This window comes from Thalia democratica, chromosome 4, assembly GCF_965202585.1.
Source record: "Thalia democratica chromosome 4, ktThaDemo2.hap1.1, whole genome shotgun sequence".
In the NCBI taxonomy this organism is placed as follows: Eukaryota; Metazoa; Chordata; class Thaliacea; order Salpida; family Salpidae; genus Thalia; species Thalia democratica.
Window position 1 is genome coordinate 22546196 of NC_139168.1, and position 27074 is coordinate 22573269.

A 27074-nucleotide genomic window follows, 5' to 3' on the forward strand; every position below is an offset into this window, starting at 1 on the left:
TTACGTATAAATAATTTAATTCTCATCTAAAAATCACAAAGTAAAAATTAAAACATGAACATCGTTTAGTAATGTTATAAAATTAAATAAAAGTTAGTACCTGTTATTAAACTATAGAAATAATTCACTAAAAACAACTTTTTTTGTTCACAATGAACCACATGCAAATGTAAAGCAGCCTTTTTAACTATATTATAATATTTTAAATAATTTTTTAAATAATTATTAAAAAAAAAATTTCAATTCCTTTCACCTGAGCCCCCTATATCTTCTACTAAGTGACCTGAAAAATTTTAATTAACTTATTTATTTTTGTAATTTGAATGACAAAAATCTTTTTAATCACACATTTATTATTGAGTATTTTATAAAATCTTGCATTATTTAAGAAACCATTTCATTATCAGTTGTGCAAAAACACTTTTAAAAAAATCTAAAAACATACACTATCAGATTTATATTATAGTATTATTCCTGTTAAACTGAATCATGCAGAGTACTTTTTTTTTAATAAAAACTTTAATAAATTAATTAATAATATTGAAAAATAAAGCATTCATAATCTGTTTTACAATATTTTATCTACTAAAACTTACAATGAAATAATAGCATAATAAATAGAATACACAAGATTAAACCTAACAAATTTTATAGTTTTTTAAAGTTATTCTAATAAACGTAAATATAAACCTAACAAACTTTTTAAATGTAATAAGTAAATAAACAAAATGTTCAAAGGTTTTCTAACAAAAATAAATTAACAAACTTTTTAAAGGTATTCTAAGGGCTTCGTGATCATCAACTATCACTCTGTGCATTTTATTATGGAAAGTGTAAGTTACCTGAAAAAAAATTAAAGGGTAAACATTTTTGTAAATTTTACTGGTATATATATTATTATCAACATAGTCATATAATTATATCATTCAATTAATGTAATTCAATCTAATTCACAAATCCTTCTGTCAGTTGCGGGGCAAGTTTTAATAAATTTTATGAATTTTAAAGTTAATTATGTGTATATTTTTCTGACATTAGATGTTTAAGGTGTATTTTTAAAAAGTTACATGTAATACTATACCATATGAATTTTGTACAAATTCACACCGCATTTTATTAGTAAATAAACAAAACAATTTTCAAATACCTTGAGCCTCTTGTCAGTAGCGGGGCACGGGTCGTAGAAACCTGGCAGCCCGGATTTCGTCAGTTGTCCGGGCAACTGAAGCTTGCTACTTTCAACTAACGTCTGCAACGGTATTGTGACGTCACACAACTTCGTCATCAGTGGGCTGTTTAATTAATAATTTATATAATCAGCAACGTAGAACACACTTATTTATTTCATTATAAAAAAAATATTTAGTTTCAATAAAAGTAAATATTATTATTGACGTATTGAGTTTACATTAATACTTGTTATTTTGATTTTTTAAATATATTGTCACATAACTTCGTAATCAGCAAGCTGTTTGATTGTATGAATTATAAAAAAACAAATTTTTATTAATTATAGTTATTAATTAAAAATAATTATTATTAATTAATATTATTATTAATTAGTACTAATTATATTAATTATTTTTTTACTGATTATAGTATAAAAACTTTGTTATGTTTACAAATGTTAAAAACTTTAATTGTCTAATAGACATATAGTTTGAAAAAAATAAATAAGTTAATAAGCTATCATTAAAAAATGATTCATTTTTCTATTTAATTAACAAGAGTTTACCAAAAAATAATAAACTATTAAAATTAATAAGAATCAAAGATTTTTTATGAACAATTTACCAGCATTTAATTACTTTATTTTTTTCTGATTAATTTTATTAAAAAAGTTAAATATAATTTTTTATTAAACATAAAATGTTTTGATCTGATAATGAGTTATTTGGTTTGTTTTTTTATTTCCATAACCGCAAATAGTTTGAATTGGTATGAAACAATTGAATACAGTAAAAACTGTTAATTCAAAATTTTGTGGCTTCAAATACTTAAAGTTAAACATTTTATTAGAGTTATCCAGCTTACTTAATTTACATTTTTATAAAAACTTGGTAGATTTTATATTGTCTTCGGATTGTTTGTTATAAAGCAAGTAAAAGGTGTTTAAGATGTACAATTGAAACAAGCTAAAAAAATAAGCATAAGCAAATATCTTAATAATGAAATGTATAAAACACTGCAAAAAGCTTCAACCAGAATTTATAATTAATTATTTATTGAAATAATCTTGCCGTTGTGTATTAACTTAAAACATAACTAGTGGTGGAAACTACTTTTCTTTAAACTTGTTAAGTTTTAGTAGACTAAACTCAAAATAACCCTAAAAAACCAACAAATGTTGAAAAAATTATCTTAAAAACAGTTGCAGAATATGGTTGCAATTAATACAATTATGTAATCGACTTTTCTTAAATGATTTAAAGAATCAAAAATGTTAACAAAACAAGTTTCTTCGAAATAAAGGTATTACGTGATTAAATAAAATCTTTTCGTTTCAAACTTAAGTTTGGTTTTAAATAAACAATGCAAAATAAACATTGTTATCAAGAACATTTTTTCACAACAGTATAAAATAAAATAAATTCGTACAATACATAAATCTGAAAATTAAGTTTTCAAATTTGGAACTATAAGTAAAGAAGTCTTCACTTAATTTTTAAAAACATTAACATCATTTATTATACTATGTAGGCGGCGTTTAATAAATAAAACATTAACTTATTTTATGTTCAAAACTCTTTGTGGGAAATTTTAAGACTCAGTGTAAGTAATCTCTTAATAAAAAACAAATAATTGTAAGTGTATCAAGATAGAATAACTAAAATACAGTTTTTATTATGAGCAGTTGAAGCTTTAATTTTATAAACAAAACACAAGTTTTGAAAATTTAGTACCTGAACAATGATAAGTTATACAAATTGAATATCTAAAAAAACACAACATAAACATTTTGAAGAAAAAAAGGCTGCCTTAATTAAACACATATAATTTTTATCAAAACTATATAAACAACAAATTTATTTAAACTTGTAGTACACAGTTTAATTTCAATATAAGTAAAACAAAAAACTTGTTAAAAGCTTTAACAGATACGAAACAAGCTAAAAATATAATTTAACTAGTGCATATTACTTTTATTGAAATTATATTAACAACAAACATTTTTTATATGATATAAGTTTAAACAAAATAAAAATAAAACGAACTTGTTATTATTTTCTGTGGATACGAAACTGCCGTACAGAGCTTCAATTATGATCAGTCCCTTCTTTCTGTTTTCAACGTTTATTTTCCTCTGGCACGTCTCTTGCATCATGCTTATCTGGTGCAAAGTTTATTGTGACGTCATAAAGACTTATACAACTAAAATGGACATGGTTTTAGAAAATTTTAGTCTGTGAGGGTGAACTAAAAAGAAAAACAAAATGCTTTTTTTTTAATTGTTAACTTTCGTTGTTAAGTTCAAAAAATTGATAGCAATGGTCTTTATCAGAGTGGCCATAGTATTATAAGAATTTTCTCCAAAGTTTTTCGATTTCATTTGAAACTTTTGAAAGTACAACTTTTTCTTCTTCAAGGAGGAGCCTGTCCTTTTTTAGTACAATATTAAATTTAGGTAAAACACTTGTTTTTATTAGTACAAAATTTCTAAAAAGATATTGTATTGCTACTTTATTGTGTTGTAGGTTTCAAAGTAAAAAAAGCTCAAATGATGTATAAACTATTTATACGAATAATACTTTATTCATATCTAAACAAATTTAACTTTTTTTATAACTCCAGTTTATTATAATGTTTTTATTCTTTTTTTCAAAATGTTTCAAATTTAAGTTTTTTAAGGTTTTTTCGTGCCCAAACTTTCAAATTACAGGTTTCTAGTTAAAATGGCAACCCTTTTATTAAATACCTTTGAATTTATGTAAACATAAATACCTTAATGATAACAATAACAAAATAAAAAAGTATTCTAAAACAATGTTTAGACATATATAATTTTTAAGAAGACCAGCAATTTATATTTTAGTTTATTTGACCTTTTAATGATCAGATGTTTGTCAAAACAGAAGATAATTATTCAAAAGCTAATATTTGTCTGATAAATTGAACTTAATATATCAAATTTTGCTTGTCATTAGATGCTAAGTAATTTAGTAACTTAATTAGTATCCAGAACTTCATTCAGGGTTGCCACTCGTTTTTTCAAAAAATTTTCCAGGTTTTCCAAATTACTTCAAGGTTTTTATAAGTACACATTTTTGGGTCTATTTTTAGTTTTAAGTTAATTTCTAAATAAGAAACTGTGTTGAATAGTATAACAACATTGAAAAGATACTGTAAAGCTAAATTAAATTTATTTTTTTTAGAAACATTTTTTGATGTTGACAAAAATTTTTTATTTATATGATAGATTTTTTGTGTCAAATCGAAATATTACTATTGAAAATGTTAAAAATATTAAAAATTCCAGGTTTTATGATCGAAATTCCAGGTTTTTTTTAAATTTCTCAAATTCCTGGTTTTTCCAGGTTATTTTTGCCTAAATTGTCGAATTCCAGGTTTTCAGGTAAAGTGGCAACCCTGTTTATTACCTTGATAATCTTAAATAAAAAAATAAAACTTAAACAGCTTCAGTTCATTTTTATTTTCAACTATTACAGTAACCTGTCGCTTATTTACGCACTTAGTGTCCACAGAAAAAATGCGTAAAGATACGAGAGGTTCCAAATATACTTAATATAATGGCTGTTTTTGATTTTGCTTTTACTTAAAAGCAGACCAGGGCCTTTCCCATTTATAACAATTTGTGTACTTTATTTATAAATATGAAAACGCTTGCTGGGCAAATCAAGTGTTACAGAAGAAGAACTTAAACTAAAAAAAAACGTCAAATGAAAATTAGTCATATGTTTACTAAAAACCAATTGAGACTTGTGTTAAGTGTAAGCTCTATATTTATTAAACTATCACTGCTACTTTTTGCTTGGAAGCTTGATTAGATACTTTTTTAGATGTTTATTTATATATAGGGCAAGAATGCTGTATTAATTATTTGTGTTTTAAACTCTCATTATTTCATTATACTTTCATCTTTAACACAGTCATATTTATTTCAGAATTTTAATTAAATCTCTTATTCTTAACAAAATTTCTGACGTAATGAGGTCTAACTAAATGTTTATCAATTAGTCTAGGAACATAAGTTTACATAGTCTAAAGATATAGAGAGGTGAGTTAGCATTTAAAAACATATTTTAAATTAAAATTATTCAATAAAACTAATTAGTGCAAAATTAAAAAAAAATCTTAACTTTTGTATTCTAAAATGCGTAACTAAACGAGAGTGCGTAACGTCACGAGTGCGTAAAGATGCGAGAGGTTACTTGACTAAAATAAAACTCACAACACTTTCAGCTTCATTTTTATTTTTTAGTATTTCGTCTGCCATCAATTCTTCCTCCTCTTGAGCTTTTCTGTGTTAAATTTTTTTTTTTTTTTTTCAAAATAACCATATATAAATATATAACAAATATAAATCATATATGAGGTTGAGTCTATCCGAAAAAAGTTTAAAAACATTTTAAACAAATAAAAAAAAAATTTATTCTATGGTCTTAAACATTCTTATGTTCACATGGATATTTAAAAAATACAAAGTTTTTTTAGGCAACATTTTTTGGCAATACAGCGGTTGTAATTTTGCAACTGTTTTTGTAAAACTGACCCTCATAAAAATTGTAACCACTCTTTGGTTACACCTAACTTTCTTATTATTTATTACAATCCTGAAAACTAACCTCTTTCTCATGACTTTACCTAGTTACGTAGGTTATCCATGTTATTATTGTACTGTTCGCCGAAACTTCATGCTAAGGATGCATTTAAACTTAACAAAAACCTGAATACGGTCTCACTACCAACATTTATCGCTTTAACTATTTATTATCAAGAGAAAATACAACTCAATCAACTTTTAACATTGCTACTATTTAAGCTACACATTTTACTTCATCATGAACAACTGGGGGAAACGATGTTTAAACAACGTTTTATTAAGCTCTAAAAATGTTGTACTCTTAAATCTTGAGCTTCAAAACCGAACAGCAACTGTGTACTTAAGGTGTACAAATTTACAAACTAGCAACTTAAACTTGTATATTTTAAGCAACTTATTTAATAAGATCTACCCTAACAATTGATAAAACCAAAATACGTGAAGATTTATTATTCAGGTAAAAAAGTTAAGCTAAATTAAAAACAGAAACAAACCTTCACTTTTCCTCACAACTTAAAATTTATAAGAGTTTAACAAAGTGGAACAAACCTTAATTTTTCCTTCTTGAGGTAGGGCCTCACCACAAGCAATTGCACAGCGCTGTACACTGCCACGGGTAACAGTGAACCGTAGAATATGGCTGCCAAGTTGAGGTCATCTGACAGCTGTATGGGTAGCTGGTATACGTGCGATGCTCGCGTTAATCTGAAAAATGATATTTATTTTTAATTTTAATTTTTTTTTTATCTTATATATCACAAGAATTTTATTATCATTATTATTGTTGTTAGATAGTTGGATTAGTAGCTGGTTAACGTGCGATGCTCGCGTTAATCTGAAAAAGAATTAGTTTTATTTCTTGCATTTATAAATTCTTTAAGTTAGCACAATGAATTTATTCTTCCAAGACTTTATTTTACAAACTAAGTTTCGGTCAAAAACCTCGTCAGTGCCTGAATAAATCTTTTTCAAATAGAACATCACAAGGATTATTATTACTCATTATTTTTGTTAGAAAGTCTAACGGGCAGTTGGTACATGTCCGATGCTCTTAGTAATTTGTACGGGTGATTTATTATAAAAGTTTTGTATTACTTTAAAATTATAATATCCAGAATACATAATATATTAAAGCTTTTCTAAGGGTGTTAATTACTATTACCGTCATTATAAGCTGGTATACATGGGACGCTCATGATCTGAAGCAGATTTGGTCGATGAATAATTTTAACTAGGTATATTTTCAATAGGTATACTAGTTATTGTTATCTGTATGAAATGTTTGAGTTATTATTTATAATCTAACTTTATTTTTATTAATGTTATCACTACTGGTAAATGGGGCTCCCTTGTTAATTTAAAAAGTTTTAATTATTTAATTTTATACCTTAGATCAGGGTTTCCCAAAGTGGGCGATTTTAGTGATTCGGGGGGCGATAACTAGTAAGGGGGCGAAAAGGGGGCGATTTAAAAATTTTGGGCTGTCATAAAATTTTTACTTTTTATCTTGCTATTTTACTAACTTTAGCTTGCTATTAAATATTTGACCCTGAGGTAAAACTTAAACAAAAAAGTTTATTGTGTTTATGTAAAATATAGAATAAAAAGTCAAGTACTTATGACTCCTACTTTCAAGTTAATTACATATATTCATTCATATATTTTCTTACTTAACAATTACATAGATCATAGACGATCGGAATTCCTCTCACTATTTTTCAACCTTACATATATGTTATTTAGGATCATAAATGGTTTGTAAAAATCTATGTTTTTTATATTAACTATCACCTCATGATATTTCCAATTGTTTTTTGAAAAATCATTAAGTTAGACTTTGAAATAAAACTATACAGGGTTGCCAATTTACCTAGAAAAACCTGAAATTTGACAATTTAGACAAAAAAAAATCTGAAAAATCTGAGATTTTTAACAATTTCAACATATTAAGTAGTAAAATTTCGATTTGACACAAAAAAGCTATCATATAGATAAAAATATGGATCCCTTCGTGGCAGATCTTTTTGAAGTAAACGACTCACAGGAAACCCTCTCAGACTTACAAACTGACCTTGAACTTAAAGTAATTTTTTCAAAAGAACGATATGAAAGCTTTTGGACTCAACAAAAACTAAGGCAAAAGTATCCAATCATTTGAGAGGAATTTAGATTATTGTGTATAGTTTTTCCTTCTAGCTATGTTGTTGAGAAAGCTTTCAGTTTAGTTATCAACATCTTGAGCAAAATATCTAATCTAGATATTTGTAAAGGAGGTGACTTGAGACGTTGACTGATTTAGAATCAGATTAGAAAAACTTGCAAGTATTCATGAGCCTCATCCTTCGCATTATGTTAGAATTCAGTAGCAGAAATTATTTTATGAAAGTTTTTTTATTTATTTGATCTTTTAAAATACTACTTATTTAACGTGGTTTGTATTGTATTTAAGTAGTCTTTTTATATCAAAAATTAGTTTAAGTTATTTATTCTATAACAGGTTTGCATAATGCCTAATAAATATTAAATACGGTAGACTTCCTCTTGAGTTCGCACTTTTTACCCAAAAAAAAAGTGCAAACTTATATTTTCTTAAATTTAACTTAAATAAAGTCTATTACTAACTAACTATTAATAAAACAAGAAATGCACAATATTTAATAGCTTTTATAGATTTTATTTTTTTATGAATGTTTGTTTTATGTTTTAGTTGATTTCATGTTTATTCATAACGTTATTGCATATAACATATTTAAATTTAACATTTTGTAAAAAAAATGGTAATAATTTTTGAATTTAAACTTTTTGATTTTGTTGAAAGTGCGAACTGAAGAGGAAGTCTACTGTATTTATGAAATGGTTTATGTTTTAAATATGTTAATAGCTTTGTTTTGACCTGGTTAATTTTGTAGTTTATGTTTGTCCAATTACATTACACTAAAAGTTTTTATAGCATAGTAGTTAAAGTATTTGTTTGAAAGAAATTTATTTGACATATTTTTGTTATTACTTGTTTAATCTGTATAAATAAAAAAAACCTTGATATCCATTAAAGTTTTTATTTCAAAATTATTTTTTGGTTTTAAAAGAGTATAGATTTGATGTCTCTATTTGAAATGACTTCAAATTTTTCATTTAAAAGATTATTAAACTCAAATTTATTTTCTAGCTTGATTTATTATTGTTGTTTATTTTAATAGTTCAACACTAGCTTTTATTTTTTACTATTTTCTTCTGGTAAATTTATTATAGGCTAATAACTAGAGAAAAAATAAAATTAAACAGTATTAAATAAGCTTTCAAAAAGACTGCAACAGTTACAAAAAAAAGTTTTAACATAATTAAAAGAAATTTTTAATTGATTACTTTTTTTTCACAGAATTAACTGTAAAACATTTGATTTTTTTGAATTTAAGTTAAGAAAAAAAATGTTAAAATTAAGGTTTAGTTTCCTAAAGGTTATTCCGAGTCAAATACTATTTAATGGTATTCTACTACAAAACATATAGTTTAAAAATTTCAAAATTATATTTTTAATTTTACAACTAACTTGCTTATAATATATCTTAGCATTGAAATTAATAATTTTACTGCATTAACAGAAGCTATTGGTATAACCCTTATTCATGAGATAATAAACCAGTCGGTCAAACTTCCTAAAACTAGATAAGCAATGATGTTTCAATATTTATTTCATTATGTGTAAAATAAGCTGTTCATTCTTTTGTAGTTTTTTAATCTCTGGTATTTAGTTTTAAAATATGCCTATTTATAAAATAATTTAAGTATTTTGTGCGGCTTAAATAAGTTACTTAGTAATCACTTCTAAATGTCCGAAATTCGTTAAATGAGAGATAGTTATAATGTCAGGTTTCAGTTAAGATTTCAGATGGTACGGTCCAGATCCAATCGAATTTCGACCCGCTAAGTAACTTGAAAACTACTTGTGCAAAGTAAACAAAATTTAGTTTTATGATGCTTATGATTTTGAAATACACTTTCAATTTGGTTTTCAGTTACTTTAGTATTTCCTAGATCACAATAGTAGTAAATCATTTTATTACAATTTTGCTGGAGTTTTTTAATTTTCATATTTTTTATTTTTTAAATTATGCAGCCTGCAATAACATTTTTTACGAGTTGAAACTAGAAAAGATTTTTTAGTAAATATGAATTGCAAACTACAACAGTTGTCCACCACTACCCTAAAAGTTTAATTAGTTTCAAAACAATTCATATTTCATCAGGATTGATTACTGATTACACAAGGCTTTTTAATATTTAAGTATTTCAATACACTTTACTGGGCTTATAAGAAAAAAACAGTGACTTATTTTCTCAAGCCCTGTAAACTACTTTGAACACAGCCCAAAAGTGCGTGCTTAAAAAATACCAGACTAAATTACATTTCGAACACAATTTTTTTGGCTCAAAAGTTTGTACTCAAGAGAAAAAATAGTTTTTAAAATCGTGGGGGGCGATTATTTTTCAGATTTCTAAAAAGGGGGCGATTTAGTAAATGAGTTTGGGAAACCCTGCCTTAGATATATCTGTAAAAAAAAAGATTGAGTGACACAACAGAATTTTGTAAAAAATTAAATTCAACTGTTGAGTTAAAAACAAATTTGACAGAGTAATCTATCCCAGAAGAAAACTGAAATTTAAGATTTTATTACTAACACTTGTTACAAAAAATTACACTGTTTCAAATTGTAAATCTGTAATAAAATAATAATAATAAAAATTAGAAATAACATATACCTGTATTTAAATATGTACATATTTGTTTATCAAATTGCCAAATGTTTTAATAAGTTAAGTTTATACATATTTGTATCAGAATCTAACTTTAGATTAACTGAAACCACTGAGTGCTCCGATACCAGGGTTGTCAAACATATTTGGCAAATTTTCTCCAGGTTTTTAAAATTTCCTTCAGACTTTTTAAAAGTACACATTTTTGGGTCTATTTTTAGTTTAAAGTTAAGTTTAAGGTAAAAAACTGTGTTAAATAGTATACATTGAAAAGATACTGTAAAGCTAAATTAAATGTATTTTTTGATAGAAACATTTTTTGATGTTGACAAAATGTTATTATTTATATGATAGATTTTTTGTCTCAAATCGAAATTTTACTACTTAACATGATAAAATTGTTTAAAATTCCAGATTTTTTCAAGTTTTTTTTTTCAAAATTTCTCAAGTTCCAGATTTTTTGTCTACCCTGTGACATATATTAAATTTAAATATATCAAACCAACTTTAGATTTAACGAAACACCAACGTGGCTTCCAACGCTCATCTGTGCTGAAACAACTGAATGTTCTGACACCTGGTGGTCCAACCCGTACTGGAATATCGCCCCGAACGTACCAGCTCTGTGTGTAACGCAATTGTATAATAAATATATGGAAATATTTAGAATAGCAATTGTTTTTAACGTGTTATCTGTATACTTTACTAAATAACACTAATTTACTGAAATATCGCTCCGAACTTACCAGATCTGTATGTATTCATATAATAAAAATACATAAATATTTTACTTTGTAATTGTACATAACCATTTGTATAACTAAGCATAAAAAATTTTACTAGATGACATTGAATTTTTTAAGATTTAAAAAAGTAATAATACAATTGGTGTTAAGACCGTCCAGTTTTATGTAATTTATCTCTGTATGTATTTATGTTAGATTTTTAAATTTAAAAAATTTATAAGTTATACACTGCACTTGTTCCCAGTAAGTTTTGTAAGTGTTTTCATAAACAAAATAAAACATTTAGATTGATTTAATTTGAATAAAAACAATAGGTTATTCTTGAAAAAAAACTTATCAGAAAAACGTATATATATCTAACTATATAATATCGCCCCGAACGTACCAGCTCTGTGTGTAACGCAATTATAATTTGCGTATTAATTTGGTATAATAAATATACCAAATTTTTTTACATAGCGATTGTTTTTAACGTGTTATCTGTTCAGAGTTCTACACTTTACTAAATAACACTACTGAAATATTGCCTAAAACGTATCAGCTCTGTATATATTTATAAATAAACATAAATACTTTACGTTGTAATAGATTTTAGTGCGCTAGTATGTTTTAATTGCTTGTACAATTGTTGAGATAAACTTAGGCTTACTTTGATCATACTTGAACATTTTTGTGTACAATAGCTTAGTAGTTTGTATTTAATTTTTAGACTTTTATAATTCATTATAACCAATATAAAAGTTAAGAAAATGTTTATAGTTACAAAAACATTAATAATAAATGTTCCTTGCAATACTTGAAAAACCTGTTGTAACAAAACTTTTAAAAAATATATAGATTCTATAACATTATTAACCAAAAAAACTTTTTTTTTGTTTTTTGACATAAAAAATTTATTTTCCTAATTTTTTTAAATGTTGTTATGTTAATGTACAATTTTTTAAATACTGCAAGAACATTTCCGAAAAGTTTTAGGTAATTATCTCAAAAAACGTAGGAGAAGATAGATTTTTAGTGAAATAGTCTATTTTCGCCTTATTAGCTTGCGCCTCCCATAAGGAGCCTATCGAAGTCTCTAACTTTGACCGGCAATATCTTAAAAATTAATTTGAATTTTTGAAATATATAAAAAGCAACTTTTAAATTAGTTCAAAAACTCAACAAAATAAGTTTAAATTATATAAAAATGAGTTACCACCTCCCCCTATGCCCTTAATTCTTTTTAAGTTTTAAATTAAACTAAAATATAAAACTATTATTTTGATAACAAAAAAAGCAAACATTTACATATCAGAAAATAACTTTTTTAGGACAAAACATCAAATTTAAAACAAACTTTAAATTGAGTTGTAATTCGGCATCATGTGGAAGTTGTTTTGAATAACTTGCTAGAAAGAAACTGTGTGGTATTCCAAGCTGTTTAAATGTTAATTGTAATGGTTTCAGTATGTTACTACAAAGATTTATGTTGATTGTGTGAAAAAATAACTAGTTATTAAGAAATTAGATTCAAGTAGTAGTTTTGGATATTTTAGTTGAAAGAAGCTATACTTTTTGTATGTTTACCAATAAAACTAACTTGCAAGTTTATAAACTCCAAAGTATTTAAATAATGTTATACAAGTCCGATTTATCACTTCAGTTAAAATCTTAACTCAGAAAACAAATCTTAAGCCAGATAAGTATTATATCTAAAACCAACTTGTAACTTTCCAGCAATCCGGTAATCATTAGGAGAGTTGTAAATGATATTACTCGCTAAATTGCTCCTGGTGAAGCCTTTTGTGGTGGTTAGGTCGATGCTGCCTGAAATATAAAAAAGTTTTAAACTAAACCACAACTAAATAAGTTTAAAGTATTAACTGTTCTACCTAACAATTACGAATAAAATTTTTAAACTAAACCATATTTAAATAAGTTTATAAACTATTCTACCTAATAGGTCATAATCAAACTTTAAATAAATTTAAAAAATAAATTGTTCTACCAGGCTTGCCATTTGTTTTTTAAAGGTTTTCCAAATTTCTTCCAGGTTTTTAAAAGTACACACTTTTGGGTTTATTTTTAATTTAAAGTTAATTTTAAGGTAAAAAACTGTGTAAAATAGTATAAAAAACATTGAAAAGATACTGTAAGGCTACTTTAAACATGTTTTTTAATAAAAAAAACTTTGATGACGATAATTTTTTTATCTATATGATAGATTTTTTGAGTCAAATCGAAACTTCTATACTGAACATGCTAAAATTGTTGAAACTAAAGGTTTTTTGATCAAAATTCCAGGTTTTTCCAGGTTTTTTTTTTTGCCTAAATTGTCAAGTTCCGGATTTTTTTCTAGGTTTCCAGGTAAAGTGGCAACCCCGTTCTACGTAATGAATTATGAATCAAGTTTTAGATTATTTCATACTTGAACAAATATAAATCAGCAAAACCTGACAAGTTTGGTGTGATTGTCTTAATAAGTTGATAATATAGTTAAAATACATTTTCAGTATAAACATATGGCAATTTTGAATTATAAAATATGCTACATGACAAAGTTCTAAATTAAGTTTTCAGTTTAATCATATTTATATAAACTTATTTTACCTAGCAGATTAGGCGTGATAGTCCTGCCCACAGACAGCATGGTGTTTGGAACAAGTATGGCAAGCGACATGCCGTCGAACGCAAACTGAACAGGTAACCTGGCTACTCCGAATCTGTTTTATTTTATTCGTTATAGAAATAAATACCAACTAAGCTTAAATGCCTTAGTTTTCACAACCTTAATCTTGCTACTCAAAATATGTTGTGTTGAAAATTTTAAAACTAAACGACTAATGATGCTGAGGTACAAGAGCAAAGTTAAAAAGTTTTTTCTGCTACTACTTTGAAGTTTATGCTAAAAGTCAGTAAGTGTACTATATGTAGTGTGCAACCTAAGAACTGCTAGTTGCATGTAAAATCTAATGAGCTGTATGTATTTTTTAAACTGTAATTAAATTCTCAAGAAAGTTAAGACAAATTGAAAAAAAAAACAGGAAAGTAAAACAAAATTGAGTTTGAGCTGGAAGTATTTTCTTATATATCTTAAACATCAAAAAAAAAACTCTAGTTTAATTTGTTTGGTAATCTTGACATTAATAAACCTAGATGCTTTGCTCGGTAAATTTAAAAAGCGTTTACAAGCTTACATTAAACATAATTTATATGTTTTAAACACAAAAAAGCTTTTAAATTATTTAAATATAAAACTTACATTCCATGGCTGAAACTCCTGTAGTATTTTCCGGCAATGTTGAAATTTCTCTGGTCTGAAGCCCCTAATTCAACCTGAAAATAATTATTGTTAATCTAAACAAATTTCTTCAAACTTTTCTAAAGCATAAAAGATGAGATAATATCTAACATAAAAACTTTAACTATAAAATCAGCTCAACTTTGCCCAAGAGGAGCAATATAAAACATGAGTTGACAAATTATAATTATGAACTCTTCAGTTAAACAATTTTTATAAATAATTTAACTATAATAATAACACAGTTAAACAACTAACCTCGCCCCACGAGGAATTGTCGAAATTTCTTTTGACCAGCAATGACGCTTCACCGCTTCCATTTCCGTTGACCGAATCAATGCTACCGGTGAGTGTCGCTGTTGAGGAGAGAGTTAGAGGGGCCTGTAGCGGTATTGTGACGTCATAATAATTTTAATAATTAAATTTATTTAATTAATATTTTTTTAAACTGGCGTGCTTTTAATTTAGATATAAAACATTTTTCAAATTTTAAACATACACTAGTTTATCAGGATAGAAACAAGGAGCACATATAACACTTTAACGTCATAAATACTTGATGTCTTGTACTGCAACAAGTACATTTTTGTTGTGACGTCATTGTAGTATACGTACTCAACTTTATAAACCCTGTGTTTAGTTTAAAAGAATCTTGAATTTTTTTAGTGAAAAAAAATTTAATACATTTATTATTGTAGCTATTTGTTACGAAACAACTAATATTTTGTTTTTATGCATTGAAATAGTTAAATAAATTGTTTCAGGTAAGTTTATATTACACTGTTCACTGCATTTGTTAAGATGAATGCTATTAAAGATATTTAAATGACTCTATGAAAAATATTAACTTAAATAAGAAATATTTTTTTTGGTTTGTGCAGATATAAAAGCTTATTATATAGTTTATTACATACCAAATCTTGAAATTTTTTTAAAATTTCGAAAAAATAAACACGTCAAGTTATGTCAACTAAGACTTTTTATACATATCAATTAAGAAAAAAATAATTATTACTACAATTAATCCAACCGCAGTTATAGATTATGTGGTTATACTTGATCAATATTTTGACAAACTGAGGTTTGGCAGTCAAACTAAGTTATTTACTACGCACGATTGTATAATAGCTAAGTATTGTGAATATACTTCTGTGAACAATGAACATTGTATTAAAAATAATTACACACAAATAGAAATTTATTTCGTTATTACTAGAGCATTTTGTGCAAAGCCTAAAAAAATATATAACTGTTTTTAGGCCAAAAAATTGTTTTATTTTCTTATTTGATTAAAACAGTTAAGTCTTTAAAATATCATAATTATTTACTGCGGTACAATCTAAAGAAAAATTTCAGTTTTTTCTAGCTTCAACAATTATAAAAAAATAAAAAGACTTTTTATAAAAAGAAACTATAAAATTTTTAAGAGAACGTATAAAATTAAAACTCTTAATTTTTTTTTATAAGTACTGAAGTTAACATAACTCTAAGAAAAACTCTAATACTAATCAAAAAATATAAGCAACAGACTACAAATACTTATTTTTTTTAAATTAAATATCAAAAAAATATTAAGATCTAATGAACTTAACAACTTAACAATATATAAAAGTATAACAATCCGTAATATTTTTTTTCTAAAATAATTCCAGAAAAGCAAATAAAATAGCATATCGGCTAGTTTTGATATGTACCAAAATTGTCAGAAAAGATCTTGTTTCTCCGTCAATTTTTTTTCAAATTAAGCTTAAAAGCAGATGTACCAAGCGTAAAGACATTTTATGAGATTAACTAAAAATTCATATTTTAATCTTCTACAATTCTCAATTTTATAATATTTCTTTATTTTTTATTATTCACATAAATTATAAAATGAATTTATTCTTTCAAGAATTTGTTTTACATACTAAGTTTCGGTCAAAGACCTCGTCAGTGCTTGAATAAATCTAAAAAAGATATGTGACAGTCATGGAAAATAGAATTTAAACAATTAAATTAAAATAAAACCAAATATTTACTCAAAAATTTTTACTTAAGAAACTGTACAAATCAAATTATAATATTAAGATTTAAGACTGAGTTCAAGGTAAATTTTTAATTTTAGTTAAGTTTTTAAATCAATATAACAACAATAATAATGGCTGTATGTAGCTTTCTTTATCTTCTAGTTAATTTACACAAGTAAACACTACTTAAGCAAAAATGTATTTATTAAATTGACAATTAGAGTAATAATTATAAAATAACAATAATAAAATTTGACACCTATCAAAAGAAAATATATGAGCAGAAACAAGAGTTACTTTAAAGCGATAAAAATTATAAAATATTTAAAACAAATAAGTGAATCAAAAAACTGAATTTAAGATTAAAAACTTTACGAAAAACTTTGTTTTGTATTTACAAAAACTGATGTATTACATATGACACTAATGTAATACAAAATATTGATTGTTGTGAACTACACACATTATTGATTATAACTAGCTCAAGAAATGTTTGAAAAATTTGTTTTGAAATAAAATTTTTATATTCGTTATACTTTTTAACTTTTAACTTATTAGTTTGGTACTAAAATTAGTTTAGGTATGTCAATAGCCTTTAAAACTACAAATAAAAACATAAAACTACAAATAATATAGTTATGTATATAATTTAAAAAAATACTTGAAAAATGTTAGACTAATAATGATACATAACACAAAGGTAAAACAATTAGTAGTAAATCAAAAAATTAAACATATTTCATTAAATTTTTATTAAGATTAACTTTTTTAAATAATAAGGGTATTGGATTTAAAATCAATGCATAAAATTCTACACATTTTCAACCCTAAATGATTACAATAGATTTGAGAAAAAAAATTGTTAAAGTAGGTAAACTAATTTGCTAAAGCATAAAATAAAAAGTTAACTAGAAAAACATTAACAAACTGATCGAAAATTGAACTAAATTAGTCAACTAAAAAATTAATTTAAATTGCAAATTTGACCTAAAACTGCTAAATTTTCAGACAATTCCAAAGCTTAATTTCTTATATTTAGCATTCATAAAAAATTAAAAACAAAACAATACAAAAACATTTTATACATACTTTTCAATTTACGTATAATTTATAAACATAGACTACTATAAAACTCTAGAATAGCATTAAATTATTCAGAAGAAGAAAAAAATTTTGTGATTTCTAAAACATTCAACAAAAAAAAGCGTACAGAAACAGACTGAGATAATCAAAATAAGTTTTTAAAATATAAATCAACTATAACTTACTGATTAAGAAAGTAGTATGTATCAAAAATAGTTTAAACAAGTAAACAAACCACTAAAAGGTACAGGTTGAGATAAATAAAATATTAAAAAAACTATAAATTCTTGTAAGATTACATGCAATTAAATTGATAAAAAAACTAAAGGATGAAAACTAATATATTAATAAAACAAACTAACAGATACGGATTGTGAAATGGCCATTGTAGATATTTCAGGTAATATTAATATGTCTTCATAGTATTCATCACTGTCAGGTGAGAATTGATCGTCGAATAATGAAGTGGCATTTATCCCTACTTTGAATGATCCCTGTTACAATATAAATTAAGTACAAATTTAAGGGAATACAATGTAAACATTAAAAAAGTGTGATATTTAAATGGTCATAATATATTTGTTGTATAAAAGTCTTTACACATAATGTACTTACTTATACAGTACAGTCTTACTAGATCGCATAAGAAAAATTGTTATTGTATGTAGTGTAAAAATTTACATCTATATTAAATTTAGCATACAAACATACAAGATGTAATCTTTTGATTTTAAGAGCAATATTAATTACAGTAAATCACAAACTAATTGGTAACACACTATTTGTAAAAATCTAAATAAGATTGATTAAAAATTGAAGATACATTTGTAGTGCATATCTTTTTATTAGTCGTTTTAGTAGTATACAACTCAATAACTGACTCAATTGATTTCTTATTCACCAAAATTTAGTTTTTTGTGCAACAGTTAATAGGGAGTTTACATAAATCAAAACAAGTTAATCTATTAAAAACAAAGTGGTCTTCCCATTCCCCTGGGTTTAATTCAGTCCGAAAATAAAGTATAAAACAAAGCTAACTTAAATCATTTCACCTGTCATATGCATTAAAAAAAATGAGGCTGAATGATTGATTTTACTACTTAAAATGGAATGATGAAGTTTATTAAAAATACTAAAATATTGAATGAAATGGAAAACTTTATGGATCTATCACGGGTTGAGAGTCTTGCCCTAGGACCAGTTTTTATGATTTTAAGTAATTATGTAATGTACAAAATATTTGTTTTTACCATCCTAAACATATATTTAATGTTAAGTTGGTTATTTATTTCATAAAGGGGCTGTTAAAATTTAGTTTTACATATTTAAATTTTAATTAAGAAACATTTCATTGCTAGCTTATAAAAATAAATATATTTATTCAATAAATTAGTTTATTGACCATCTAACTGTTTTATAGTTTTAAGTTTACATCCACAAACTTTTATACATAAACTTATACAACTTAGCACACAATTTCTACATTTTATTCAGTCATAACTTAAAATATATGCGTTTAATAAGATTAAAAGCTAAAAAAATAGTTTAAGCAAAATCAAGTTCTTAAAAAACTTAGATAATTATTTTCATTTTAAATTCTATCTCATAATATACAAACAAGTTTTAAAGACTAAGTCAGAAGGATCTCAGCATTCTCAAAATTAATAAAATTCATTCTTTATAAACAAAACTCTTGCTAATTTAAACATTGAAACGAAAGCAATCATTTTCAAAAAGGCACAACAAAACACTCAATTTGAGATGAATTTATTTTATCCTTTTAGAAGCAACACGGGGAAACCAGGATTCTTTTTCTCTATTCATGCTTTTTTTTTGAAGTCTTCCATAACTACCTGTCAAAGTTGTGCGCTTATTTGAAATTTTTTATGTTTGTTTTCCAAAGTTAGCCATACCATATTGCGTGTTTCAGCTCTGGCTTTGAAGGTTTCTGCCTGCAACAACAAGGAAAAAAGCAGCGAGCAATCCTTCTTAACAAACCTTTACGATGGAAGCTTGCAACAACAAAAGGCTTTTTTTCAGATTTTTACTTTTTCCAAGCTTAATTTTCAACTTTGCCTGTTTACTTGCAGCCTGCTTGCAGCAGCACGGAAACACACAGCAGGCCAATTTACTCCACAAACTAGGTTCTGGTACAGGTTTTGGAACAGCCCGTTTACAACTACAGTTTATTCCATGATTAAAACCAGAGTTGCAAAAGAATAAACACTACCATAATCATCAATATCATTAAGAGACTCGGTTACAGTAATTTCGGTCGAGGTGTTTCGTTGAGTTTCGCTTCTGCAGGGTTTGTCAAGTTTGAAGAAGCGCAGATAATTTCAGTTACTTTGGGTTAATCTTTTAGGGGCGGGAAATCATTAAAAACGGTTTCATTGGTGGCCACAATATCTTTATCCGCTGAAAACATCAATTTTACTTTATCGAGCTGGACAGTATTTGCAGAGACTTTTACAACAACCAACCCTGCTACACTTACGGTTGTTCTGGGCTCAATTCCAGCAGGTTTTGTTGCAGCAGTCGTATAAGTAATTTCAGTATTCATAGATGAATACAGAGGCTGTTTTTTCCTGTTGTTGAAGGCAGCAACTTCAACGTTTTATCAAGCTTAATGTCAATTGCTTTAACTCTAATTTCAGCAGATTTTGTTGCAGTAGTCTCAGCATTCATCCCGCTAATTTTAGGATTCCTCAATGAATCTTTCAGAAATGTGCCTGAAGCTTCTTTTCAGTGTTTACAGATTCATCTTCATTTATTTCTACTAAAGGATTATTCACTTTACCAGGGTCGACATCCATCCTAGCTTTGGTAGCAGTTCTTTCATTCACAATTATTTCTAAAACTAAAAACAATGATAATAATTAGCAAATGAATGATGAATTAATATACATGAATTGCATTGTAATAATTTGTTATAAAAATATATTTATAATAATCAATCAAGATCTTTCTTTTAAAATTGTATTGGGCACATTTTAAACAAACTTCGAACTTTAAACTGCAAACTTATTTTAGTTGGATTTAAGAGCAGATTATCGTTATAGTAGCTTACTGTGGCATAAAAACGATTATAAATTTAATGGAAGACACACTTATAATTTAGGAAAACAATAATTTATTTAGTACAAATGTATTATTTACATTGATAATACTAAATCATATTGTACTATGGTATTTCAAGTTCAAAGTATGTTATCAAATGAATCAAAATTACCATAAATACACTAATAGCAGTTATAAAATTAAAGTAAAACTAACTTACTAGTATAAAACTGTATTAATTCCGAATACAAAGCAACAGAATAACACGATATAAGTTTTTGAACATTTCTTGTAAAAAACAAGCACAGTAACAAGAAATAAAATGATAACAACTGAAACAATCTAAAATGAGCAGCTACATATATATCTACATAACTTTATGTAGAATCTATTAGATTACTGCAATGATCAAAAATGTTTATTAAGTGTTTTTCAACACTTTTTAATTATGATTACTGAAGTAAAATTAAAAATCAATTAACAGTTTTTTATTTATATCAATAATTCTTGAACTAATACTGTGGAAGCTTTGTTACTCAGATATATTAAAAAAAATGTACTTTTTACCTACTGAAGTTACAACATTAAGTGTCCTTTCTAAGTAAATAATAAAAATTACTACATTTTAGCAGCTTGACATAATTTTTTTTTTGGTAAGTTTTAATTCTTTAGATGGTATTTCTTAAACATGTAATCAAATTAAAAACCTTTGTTAGCTAGCAAATTATTTAACAGTGATTCAGATTGACAACTATTAATTTCTCAAATTGAGTATTTCTATACTTAAAAACCTTATAATACAGTTATCAGACATCTAGATGAAACCAAACCTCAGCCCTGGTTATATAACCTAAACTCTGCTGACTTTAGCATTGACTTGCTAGCTTAAATACTTAAGTAAATCTTTAAGTCATATTTTTTTCATTAGGAAACCTTGGGCCTGTTGAGTTCATCTTATCTCTGCTGATCTCTAATTTCACATTATATTGATTCATATTATAAACATTTAAGTATGATATAAAGACTAATGAAAAGCTTCAGGCCTGCTTTCTCATATTTTCAACTTAACTTTAAAAAAATAACTTAAAATAAACATGAAGTCAAACAAGTTTTCATTTCTATACTATCTTTTACACTACATTTTAAAAAATAAGTATCATACTTCGGGCTTTGTCAATTCATCAAGTCTCTACTGATCCCTCATATTTGTATAAAATTACTAACACACATAAAACCACATACAGTTATAATATACATAAATATTTACACATATACTCCACCAAAAACATCCAACTTCAGGCCTTGTAAATTTAATTTGGTCTTGTTAGTCTCTCATAAGTACACATAAAACTTTTCACAAAACTTATATATACAATTTGTAGATTTTTACAGATACTTATTGATAGAAACAATTACAAACACAAGTACACATACAAATACACCTCAGTAAGTTTATCAAGTCTCTGCAGATGCCTCAAAACAACATACATAACTTTACTCTCAAAAATAAATAAAAAACATATATTTATAAAATCACAATCTAATCACAAATCTAATCATAAATAACAATCACACAAAATATATATCTATAAACATCATACCTCAGGCCTTGTAAGCTCATCAAGTCTCTGCTGATCCCCATAATAACCAAACACACTAATAGAAGTTAAACATAAAAGTACATAAAATCACAAACCTCAGGCCTTGTGAGTTCGTCTAATCTCTGCTGATCCCCCATAATAACCAAACACACTAATAGAAGTTAAACATAGAAGTACATAAAATCACAAACCTCAGGTCTTGTAAGCTCATCAAGTCTCTGTTGGTCCCTCATCCTCTGTATCTGCTCGTACTCCATCCTCATCTCTTCTGCGGTCTTCTTCCTCTCCACCAACCTCCATTCGGCGTTCAACCCCGCTTTACCGTACTCGTTGTATATGTGCCGTTTCGTTGGGTCGGATAGCACTGTGTTAAACACTATATTTAAAACTAAATATAATTTATATAAACCTCATTTGATATACTTTTGCTATATGTAGTGTTTTGTTGGCTTGGAAAGGGGTTTATATTTATATGAAATTTTAAATATTTAACTTAATAGTTCAACCCTACTTTCTCGTACTCATTGTATATATAATATCAGACAAAGTACTGTGAAAACGAATAAATTAAACATTTTATTATTTTACATATTTCAAATCAGCTTTGTCGTAATTGTTGTATATGTGGCGTTTTGTTGGGTCATACAGCACTGTGTGATATAACAAGTTTAAATATTTTACTAAATGAAGAAGTGTTTTGTTCGCAAAATTTAAGTATGGTTTATCCTGAGGTGCTAAAAATTATTTTTCAAGTTAGCTTAATGATTATTTCAACCCAGCTTTTCCGAACTCATTGTACATGAGCCGTTTCGTTGGGTCAGAGAGTAGTAGAAATAATGATGTATTTAAATATTTTATTTAATCATAATTTTAAAGACTTGTTGTATTTATTGTAAATGTGGCGTTTTGATGGATTGCAATGATCTAGAAAAAAGTATATGTTAAAATATTTAATTTAATTGTTCATTCCCGGATTTTCATACTCATTGTATAAATGGCTCTTTGTTAGATCTGAAAGTACTGTGTATTTCTTTATATTATATTTTATTTATATTTAAACATAACTTGCCGTGTTTGTTGCATACGTTGCTTTGTTGGGTTCGTTTGTTTTGTTGTATTAAATATTTTTTATTACGTTGTATGTATAATGATTACAGATTAACAGAAATTTTTTCTGTTTTGTTATATAAACAGCTTTTAGTAGTTTAAAAGCAGTTTACAGGAATTATAGATAGGTCATAAAATAGTTTAACACAGTATTATGAGGCTTAGCAATAAGTTAAAACAATGAAACTACGGCTATATGACAAAGGTGGATTAACCACTTACGGCCCATTAAGTAAAAATCTCTATGCTAATAATGTATTCATAACTTAAAACAAGTTGAGAAAAACGAATAAAATTAAATTATTTATGCCAAATGATCTTTTACGTGATCTTAATTAGATTTCACTTCACAATACTGCTTTTAAAATGTCTTTTATTAATTCAAGTGTAGATCTAAAAAATTACAAGTAATGCAATAAATTATTTTTGACTTGCCAGAAAAACTCTTTCTAGTAAATCTGGTCTGCCAAGTAAAAACTCACCCTACCAGGCTGTCTTGCTTGTTTTTGTAGTTCTTATTTTTTATCTATAAAAGGTGATTTTCATAGCTTAATAAAATTTAAAGTAGTTTTAAGATCAAATGGTATCAAGTTAGAGAGCTTAAAAGTTTGTAGGCAATCAAAAAATTTATTTCTTACAAATTTTAAGTTACTAAATAAAAACTATAAAGTTATTATTATTTAACTTGTAATGCTACATTTCTAAAATTGAGAAAAAAGAAAATATTTTTGGAAGGCTTTGGATTGTATTTTTTAACCTAAAGTATAAAAGTTCAAAAACATTTAACGAAATAAAATTTTAAAACTTGTTTGTGACGCAAAAACAGAAAAACAGATAAACTTTCAATCAACTTCAATGTCCAATGAAACATAAAATAATTAAGTTGTAGTTTAAATGACTGTGTACAAAACTTTTAACAAACAAATATCAAAAAAAAAAAAAAAAAATTCTTTGAACATTGACTTATAGTACTTTAAGCTTTCATATAAGAGCCGACAACAAGTTTTGCAGAAAAACACTAGAACTGTCTGAATGGCTGTATACAAAAGATGTCAGACTAGTCTAAAAAAATACTTTCATTTATTTGTGATCATTTATCTTCACTAAACTCTTAATTTCAAAAAATGATGTTATGGAATTATTATTTAGCAAAACAGTCAATAATATACATTGAATCCAGATGTCATTTTCCAATCAATTTAATTTTGAAAGTCTTAGCTTTAAAGTTTATATATATTTTTTTAATCATTAATTTATAGTATATTATCAACAATATATGAAAAGTAAGTCAAAATTAACAAAAAAATATTCATCAAAAAGTTTTGAGTTCTAAACATCAAAAAATTCAAAATAGACATAATGGAAATATTTGGAAACTTTCTATAATACATAAAACAAATTAAAAACAAACAAAGCAATATTTTTTAACAAACTAACCACTGTATGCTTCTTGGAGTTTGGAAAATATGTCAGAGGCGTGCTTTTGATTCTTCTCATCGTGTTTGTCAGGATGGTAGATCACACACAACTTGTGGTAGGCATTTTTCAATTCTTCCTGGGTTGCCTGTTGATTAGTTGTTTGGGTAAAGTTTTACTGCTACTTATGTGATGACTGTGAAATCACAATTGTTAAACATTTAAAATAAATTAAGCAAAAAGATTCTTAAAAACTTTATTTGCAAATATCTACTCATACAGTAAAATGTTTAAAACATTTATTAAAAGTTCTACAAAAAAAATTAAAAACCAATCAAAAAACTATACTGTTAAATTAAGTTTATCGAAGTGTCATTTATTACGTTTAAAATAAAAACTTTACTTTTATCTTATTTTAGTATTAACTCGCATGATTACCTTAACATTAAAAACCTCTTAAAAAAAACTGAAAAATAAATTAATTTACATACAGTTCTTCGTATATACTAGAGTGGCAATACAGGGACTACCAACAGTAATCTCTGGAAAATGATGTTTTTTAGCTTCATCTCAAGTGAATTAAACAAATAATTTTAAAATAACTATAGTTTAACTTTAAGGACTAGTATTGTTAGATTAAATAAAACTTTATATAATTAAAATTTTATCAATAGTTTAATTTTGAAGAATGCTTTCAAATTTTTTAGTACAGTTCCTCAAAAATATGATGTTCCCAAAAAAAATCTTTTTGATTATCTGGCTTGCCAGCAAAAAATAAAGACTACCTCTAATTAATTTTGTTGTATTTTTAATAAACTTTCTTATAAATTATAAAACTTTTTTGAAATGATCATTAAAAAGAGATTTGTCACTAGGCAACTAAAATCTTTAAATACTGTGTTTTTTTTTACAATCAGATTCTGATTTTTTGTTTTGTTTTTACAAGTAATTTTTTTAGGTTTGTAATGAGTTTCTTGTTGTAGTATAAAAAATTACTATGCTTTTTTGTGCAATAAAAACTTTGTGAATATTGAAGTATATTGAAAAATCTTCTTGCATTTATAAGATTTATGTTACATATTTTCAAAATAATATCATTTTAAAGTAAAAAAAATCAACATTACTATTATCTAAAATTTAAATAAACATAAATAAAGTAAATCTTATTTTCAGTTTTTAAAGTTGTTAAAAATTGTTTACACAACTAGATCGAAATTTTAAGTTCAGTTTTTTTATTTAAATTTTAGTTAAAAACATAAATACAAAAACAAACCTCCCTTTCCACATTGAGCAAACTGTAGAAATCTTCATTGTCTATTAATTCTTCCAAACCTCCTAAATTCATGAATGTGCATTAAAAGTTTCAAAACAAAATACTGAAAAAGTAAAAAAATAAAATCAACAAAATGCTAATACATAAGGTTAATAGGAAAAAAACTGAGTAAACGACTCATTAAATATGTATTGGCTATTTTTATATATACAAATTAAATATATATATTTTTTGATTAGACCTTTTTTGATTTTTATTTAATCTTTATGTAAATATTTCATAATTTTTATTTATTGAGATCTATACATTGCTTAAAATTAACTATGGTTAATAATGTTTAATTTCATGCACTTTTCTTTTGATTTGAAAGAGTTTAATGTCTTGTTATCTTATTGTTTTATGATAGATCAATGGAATTTTTGTTTCTGCTGTAGGCATCAGACTACAGTTTTCAATCAAGATTTCTTTAGATGTGTGACTTTGATATAATTTAATGTAATAAAAAAGTAGTTGTAGAAGACAAATTAATAAAAACCTAAATTGTAGTTTACTGAAACCAGCTTAACAGCTGATACAGCACATTTTTGCTTGCAATGCATACAATAAGTTTATGTCTGATTGATGCAACTACATTTAGTTTTAAGAAATACTTGAATAAAACCTTATAAGGTTTTATTTAGAATTTTATCAAATGCATTATGGTAAATGTTCTTTCAATCATAGAACTTTATGTTTAAAGTCAACAAGATGCTTTACAACAAAAACAATTAAAACATAATTTCAATTAATTTCTTCTTTTAAGTTTAGTAACCTATTTTTCTTGTTAAAATCATAGTGCAAACTTTTTTAGAAAGCTAATAAGTTAAATCTCATAATTTTTAAGGGTTAACACAAAAACAAGTCAGCTTGAGTTATTAAGAAAATTGAAAAAAAGTACTACCAATTAAATACTGAAAAATAATTACTTT

At 25.6% G+C, this 27074-nt stretch overlaps 1 protein-coding gene across 1 annotated transcript; it reads right to left on the reverse strand.

The window, feature by feature from the left end:
• On the reverse strand, positions 1–26211 carry LOC145834026 (dnaJ homolog subfamily C member 11-like). Its single transcript, XM_082941335.1, has 16 exons — positions 26107–26211; positions 24855–24981; positions 22502–22674; positions 18012–18143; positions 14819–14941; positions 14522–14595; positions 13870–13982; positions 12983–13086; positions 12617–12696; positions 11041–11157; positions 6332–6487; positions 5411–5480; positions 3216–3331; positions 1148–1292; positions 767–842; positions 1–283 (listed from the first exon to the last, which is right to left on the reverse strand). Exons 1-16 carry the CDS (start codon positions 26176–26178, stop codon positions 240–242), a joined length of 1722 nt encoding a protein of 573 aa, XP_082797461.1. The 5' UTR covers positions 26179–26211; the 3' UTR covers positions 1–239.
• Between the last annotated feature and the right edge of the window lie 863 nt (positions 26212–27074).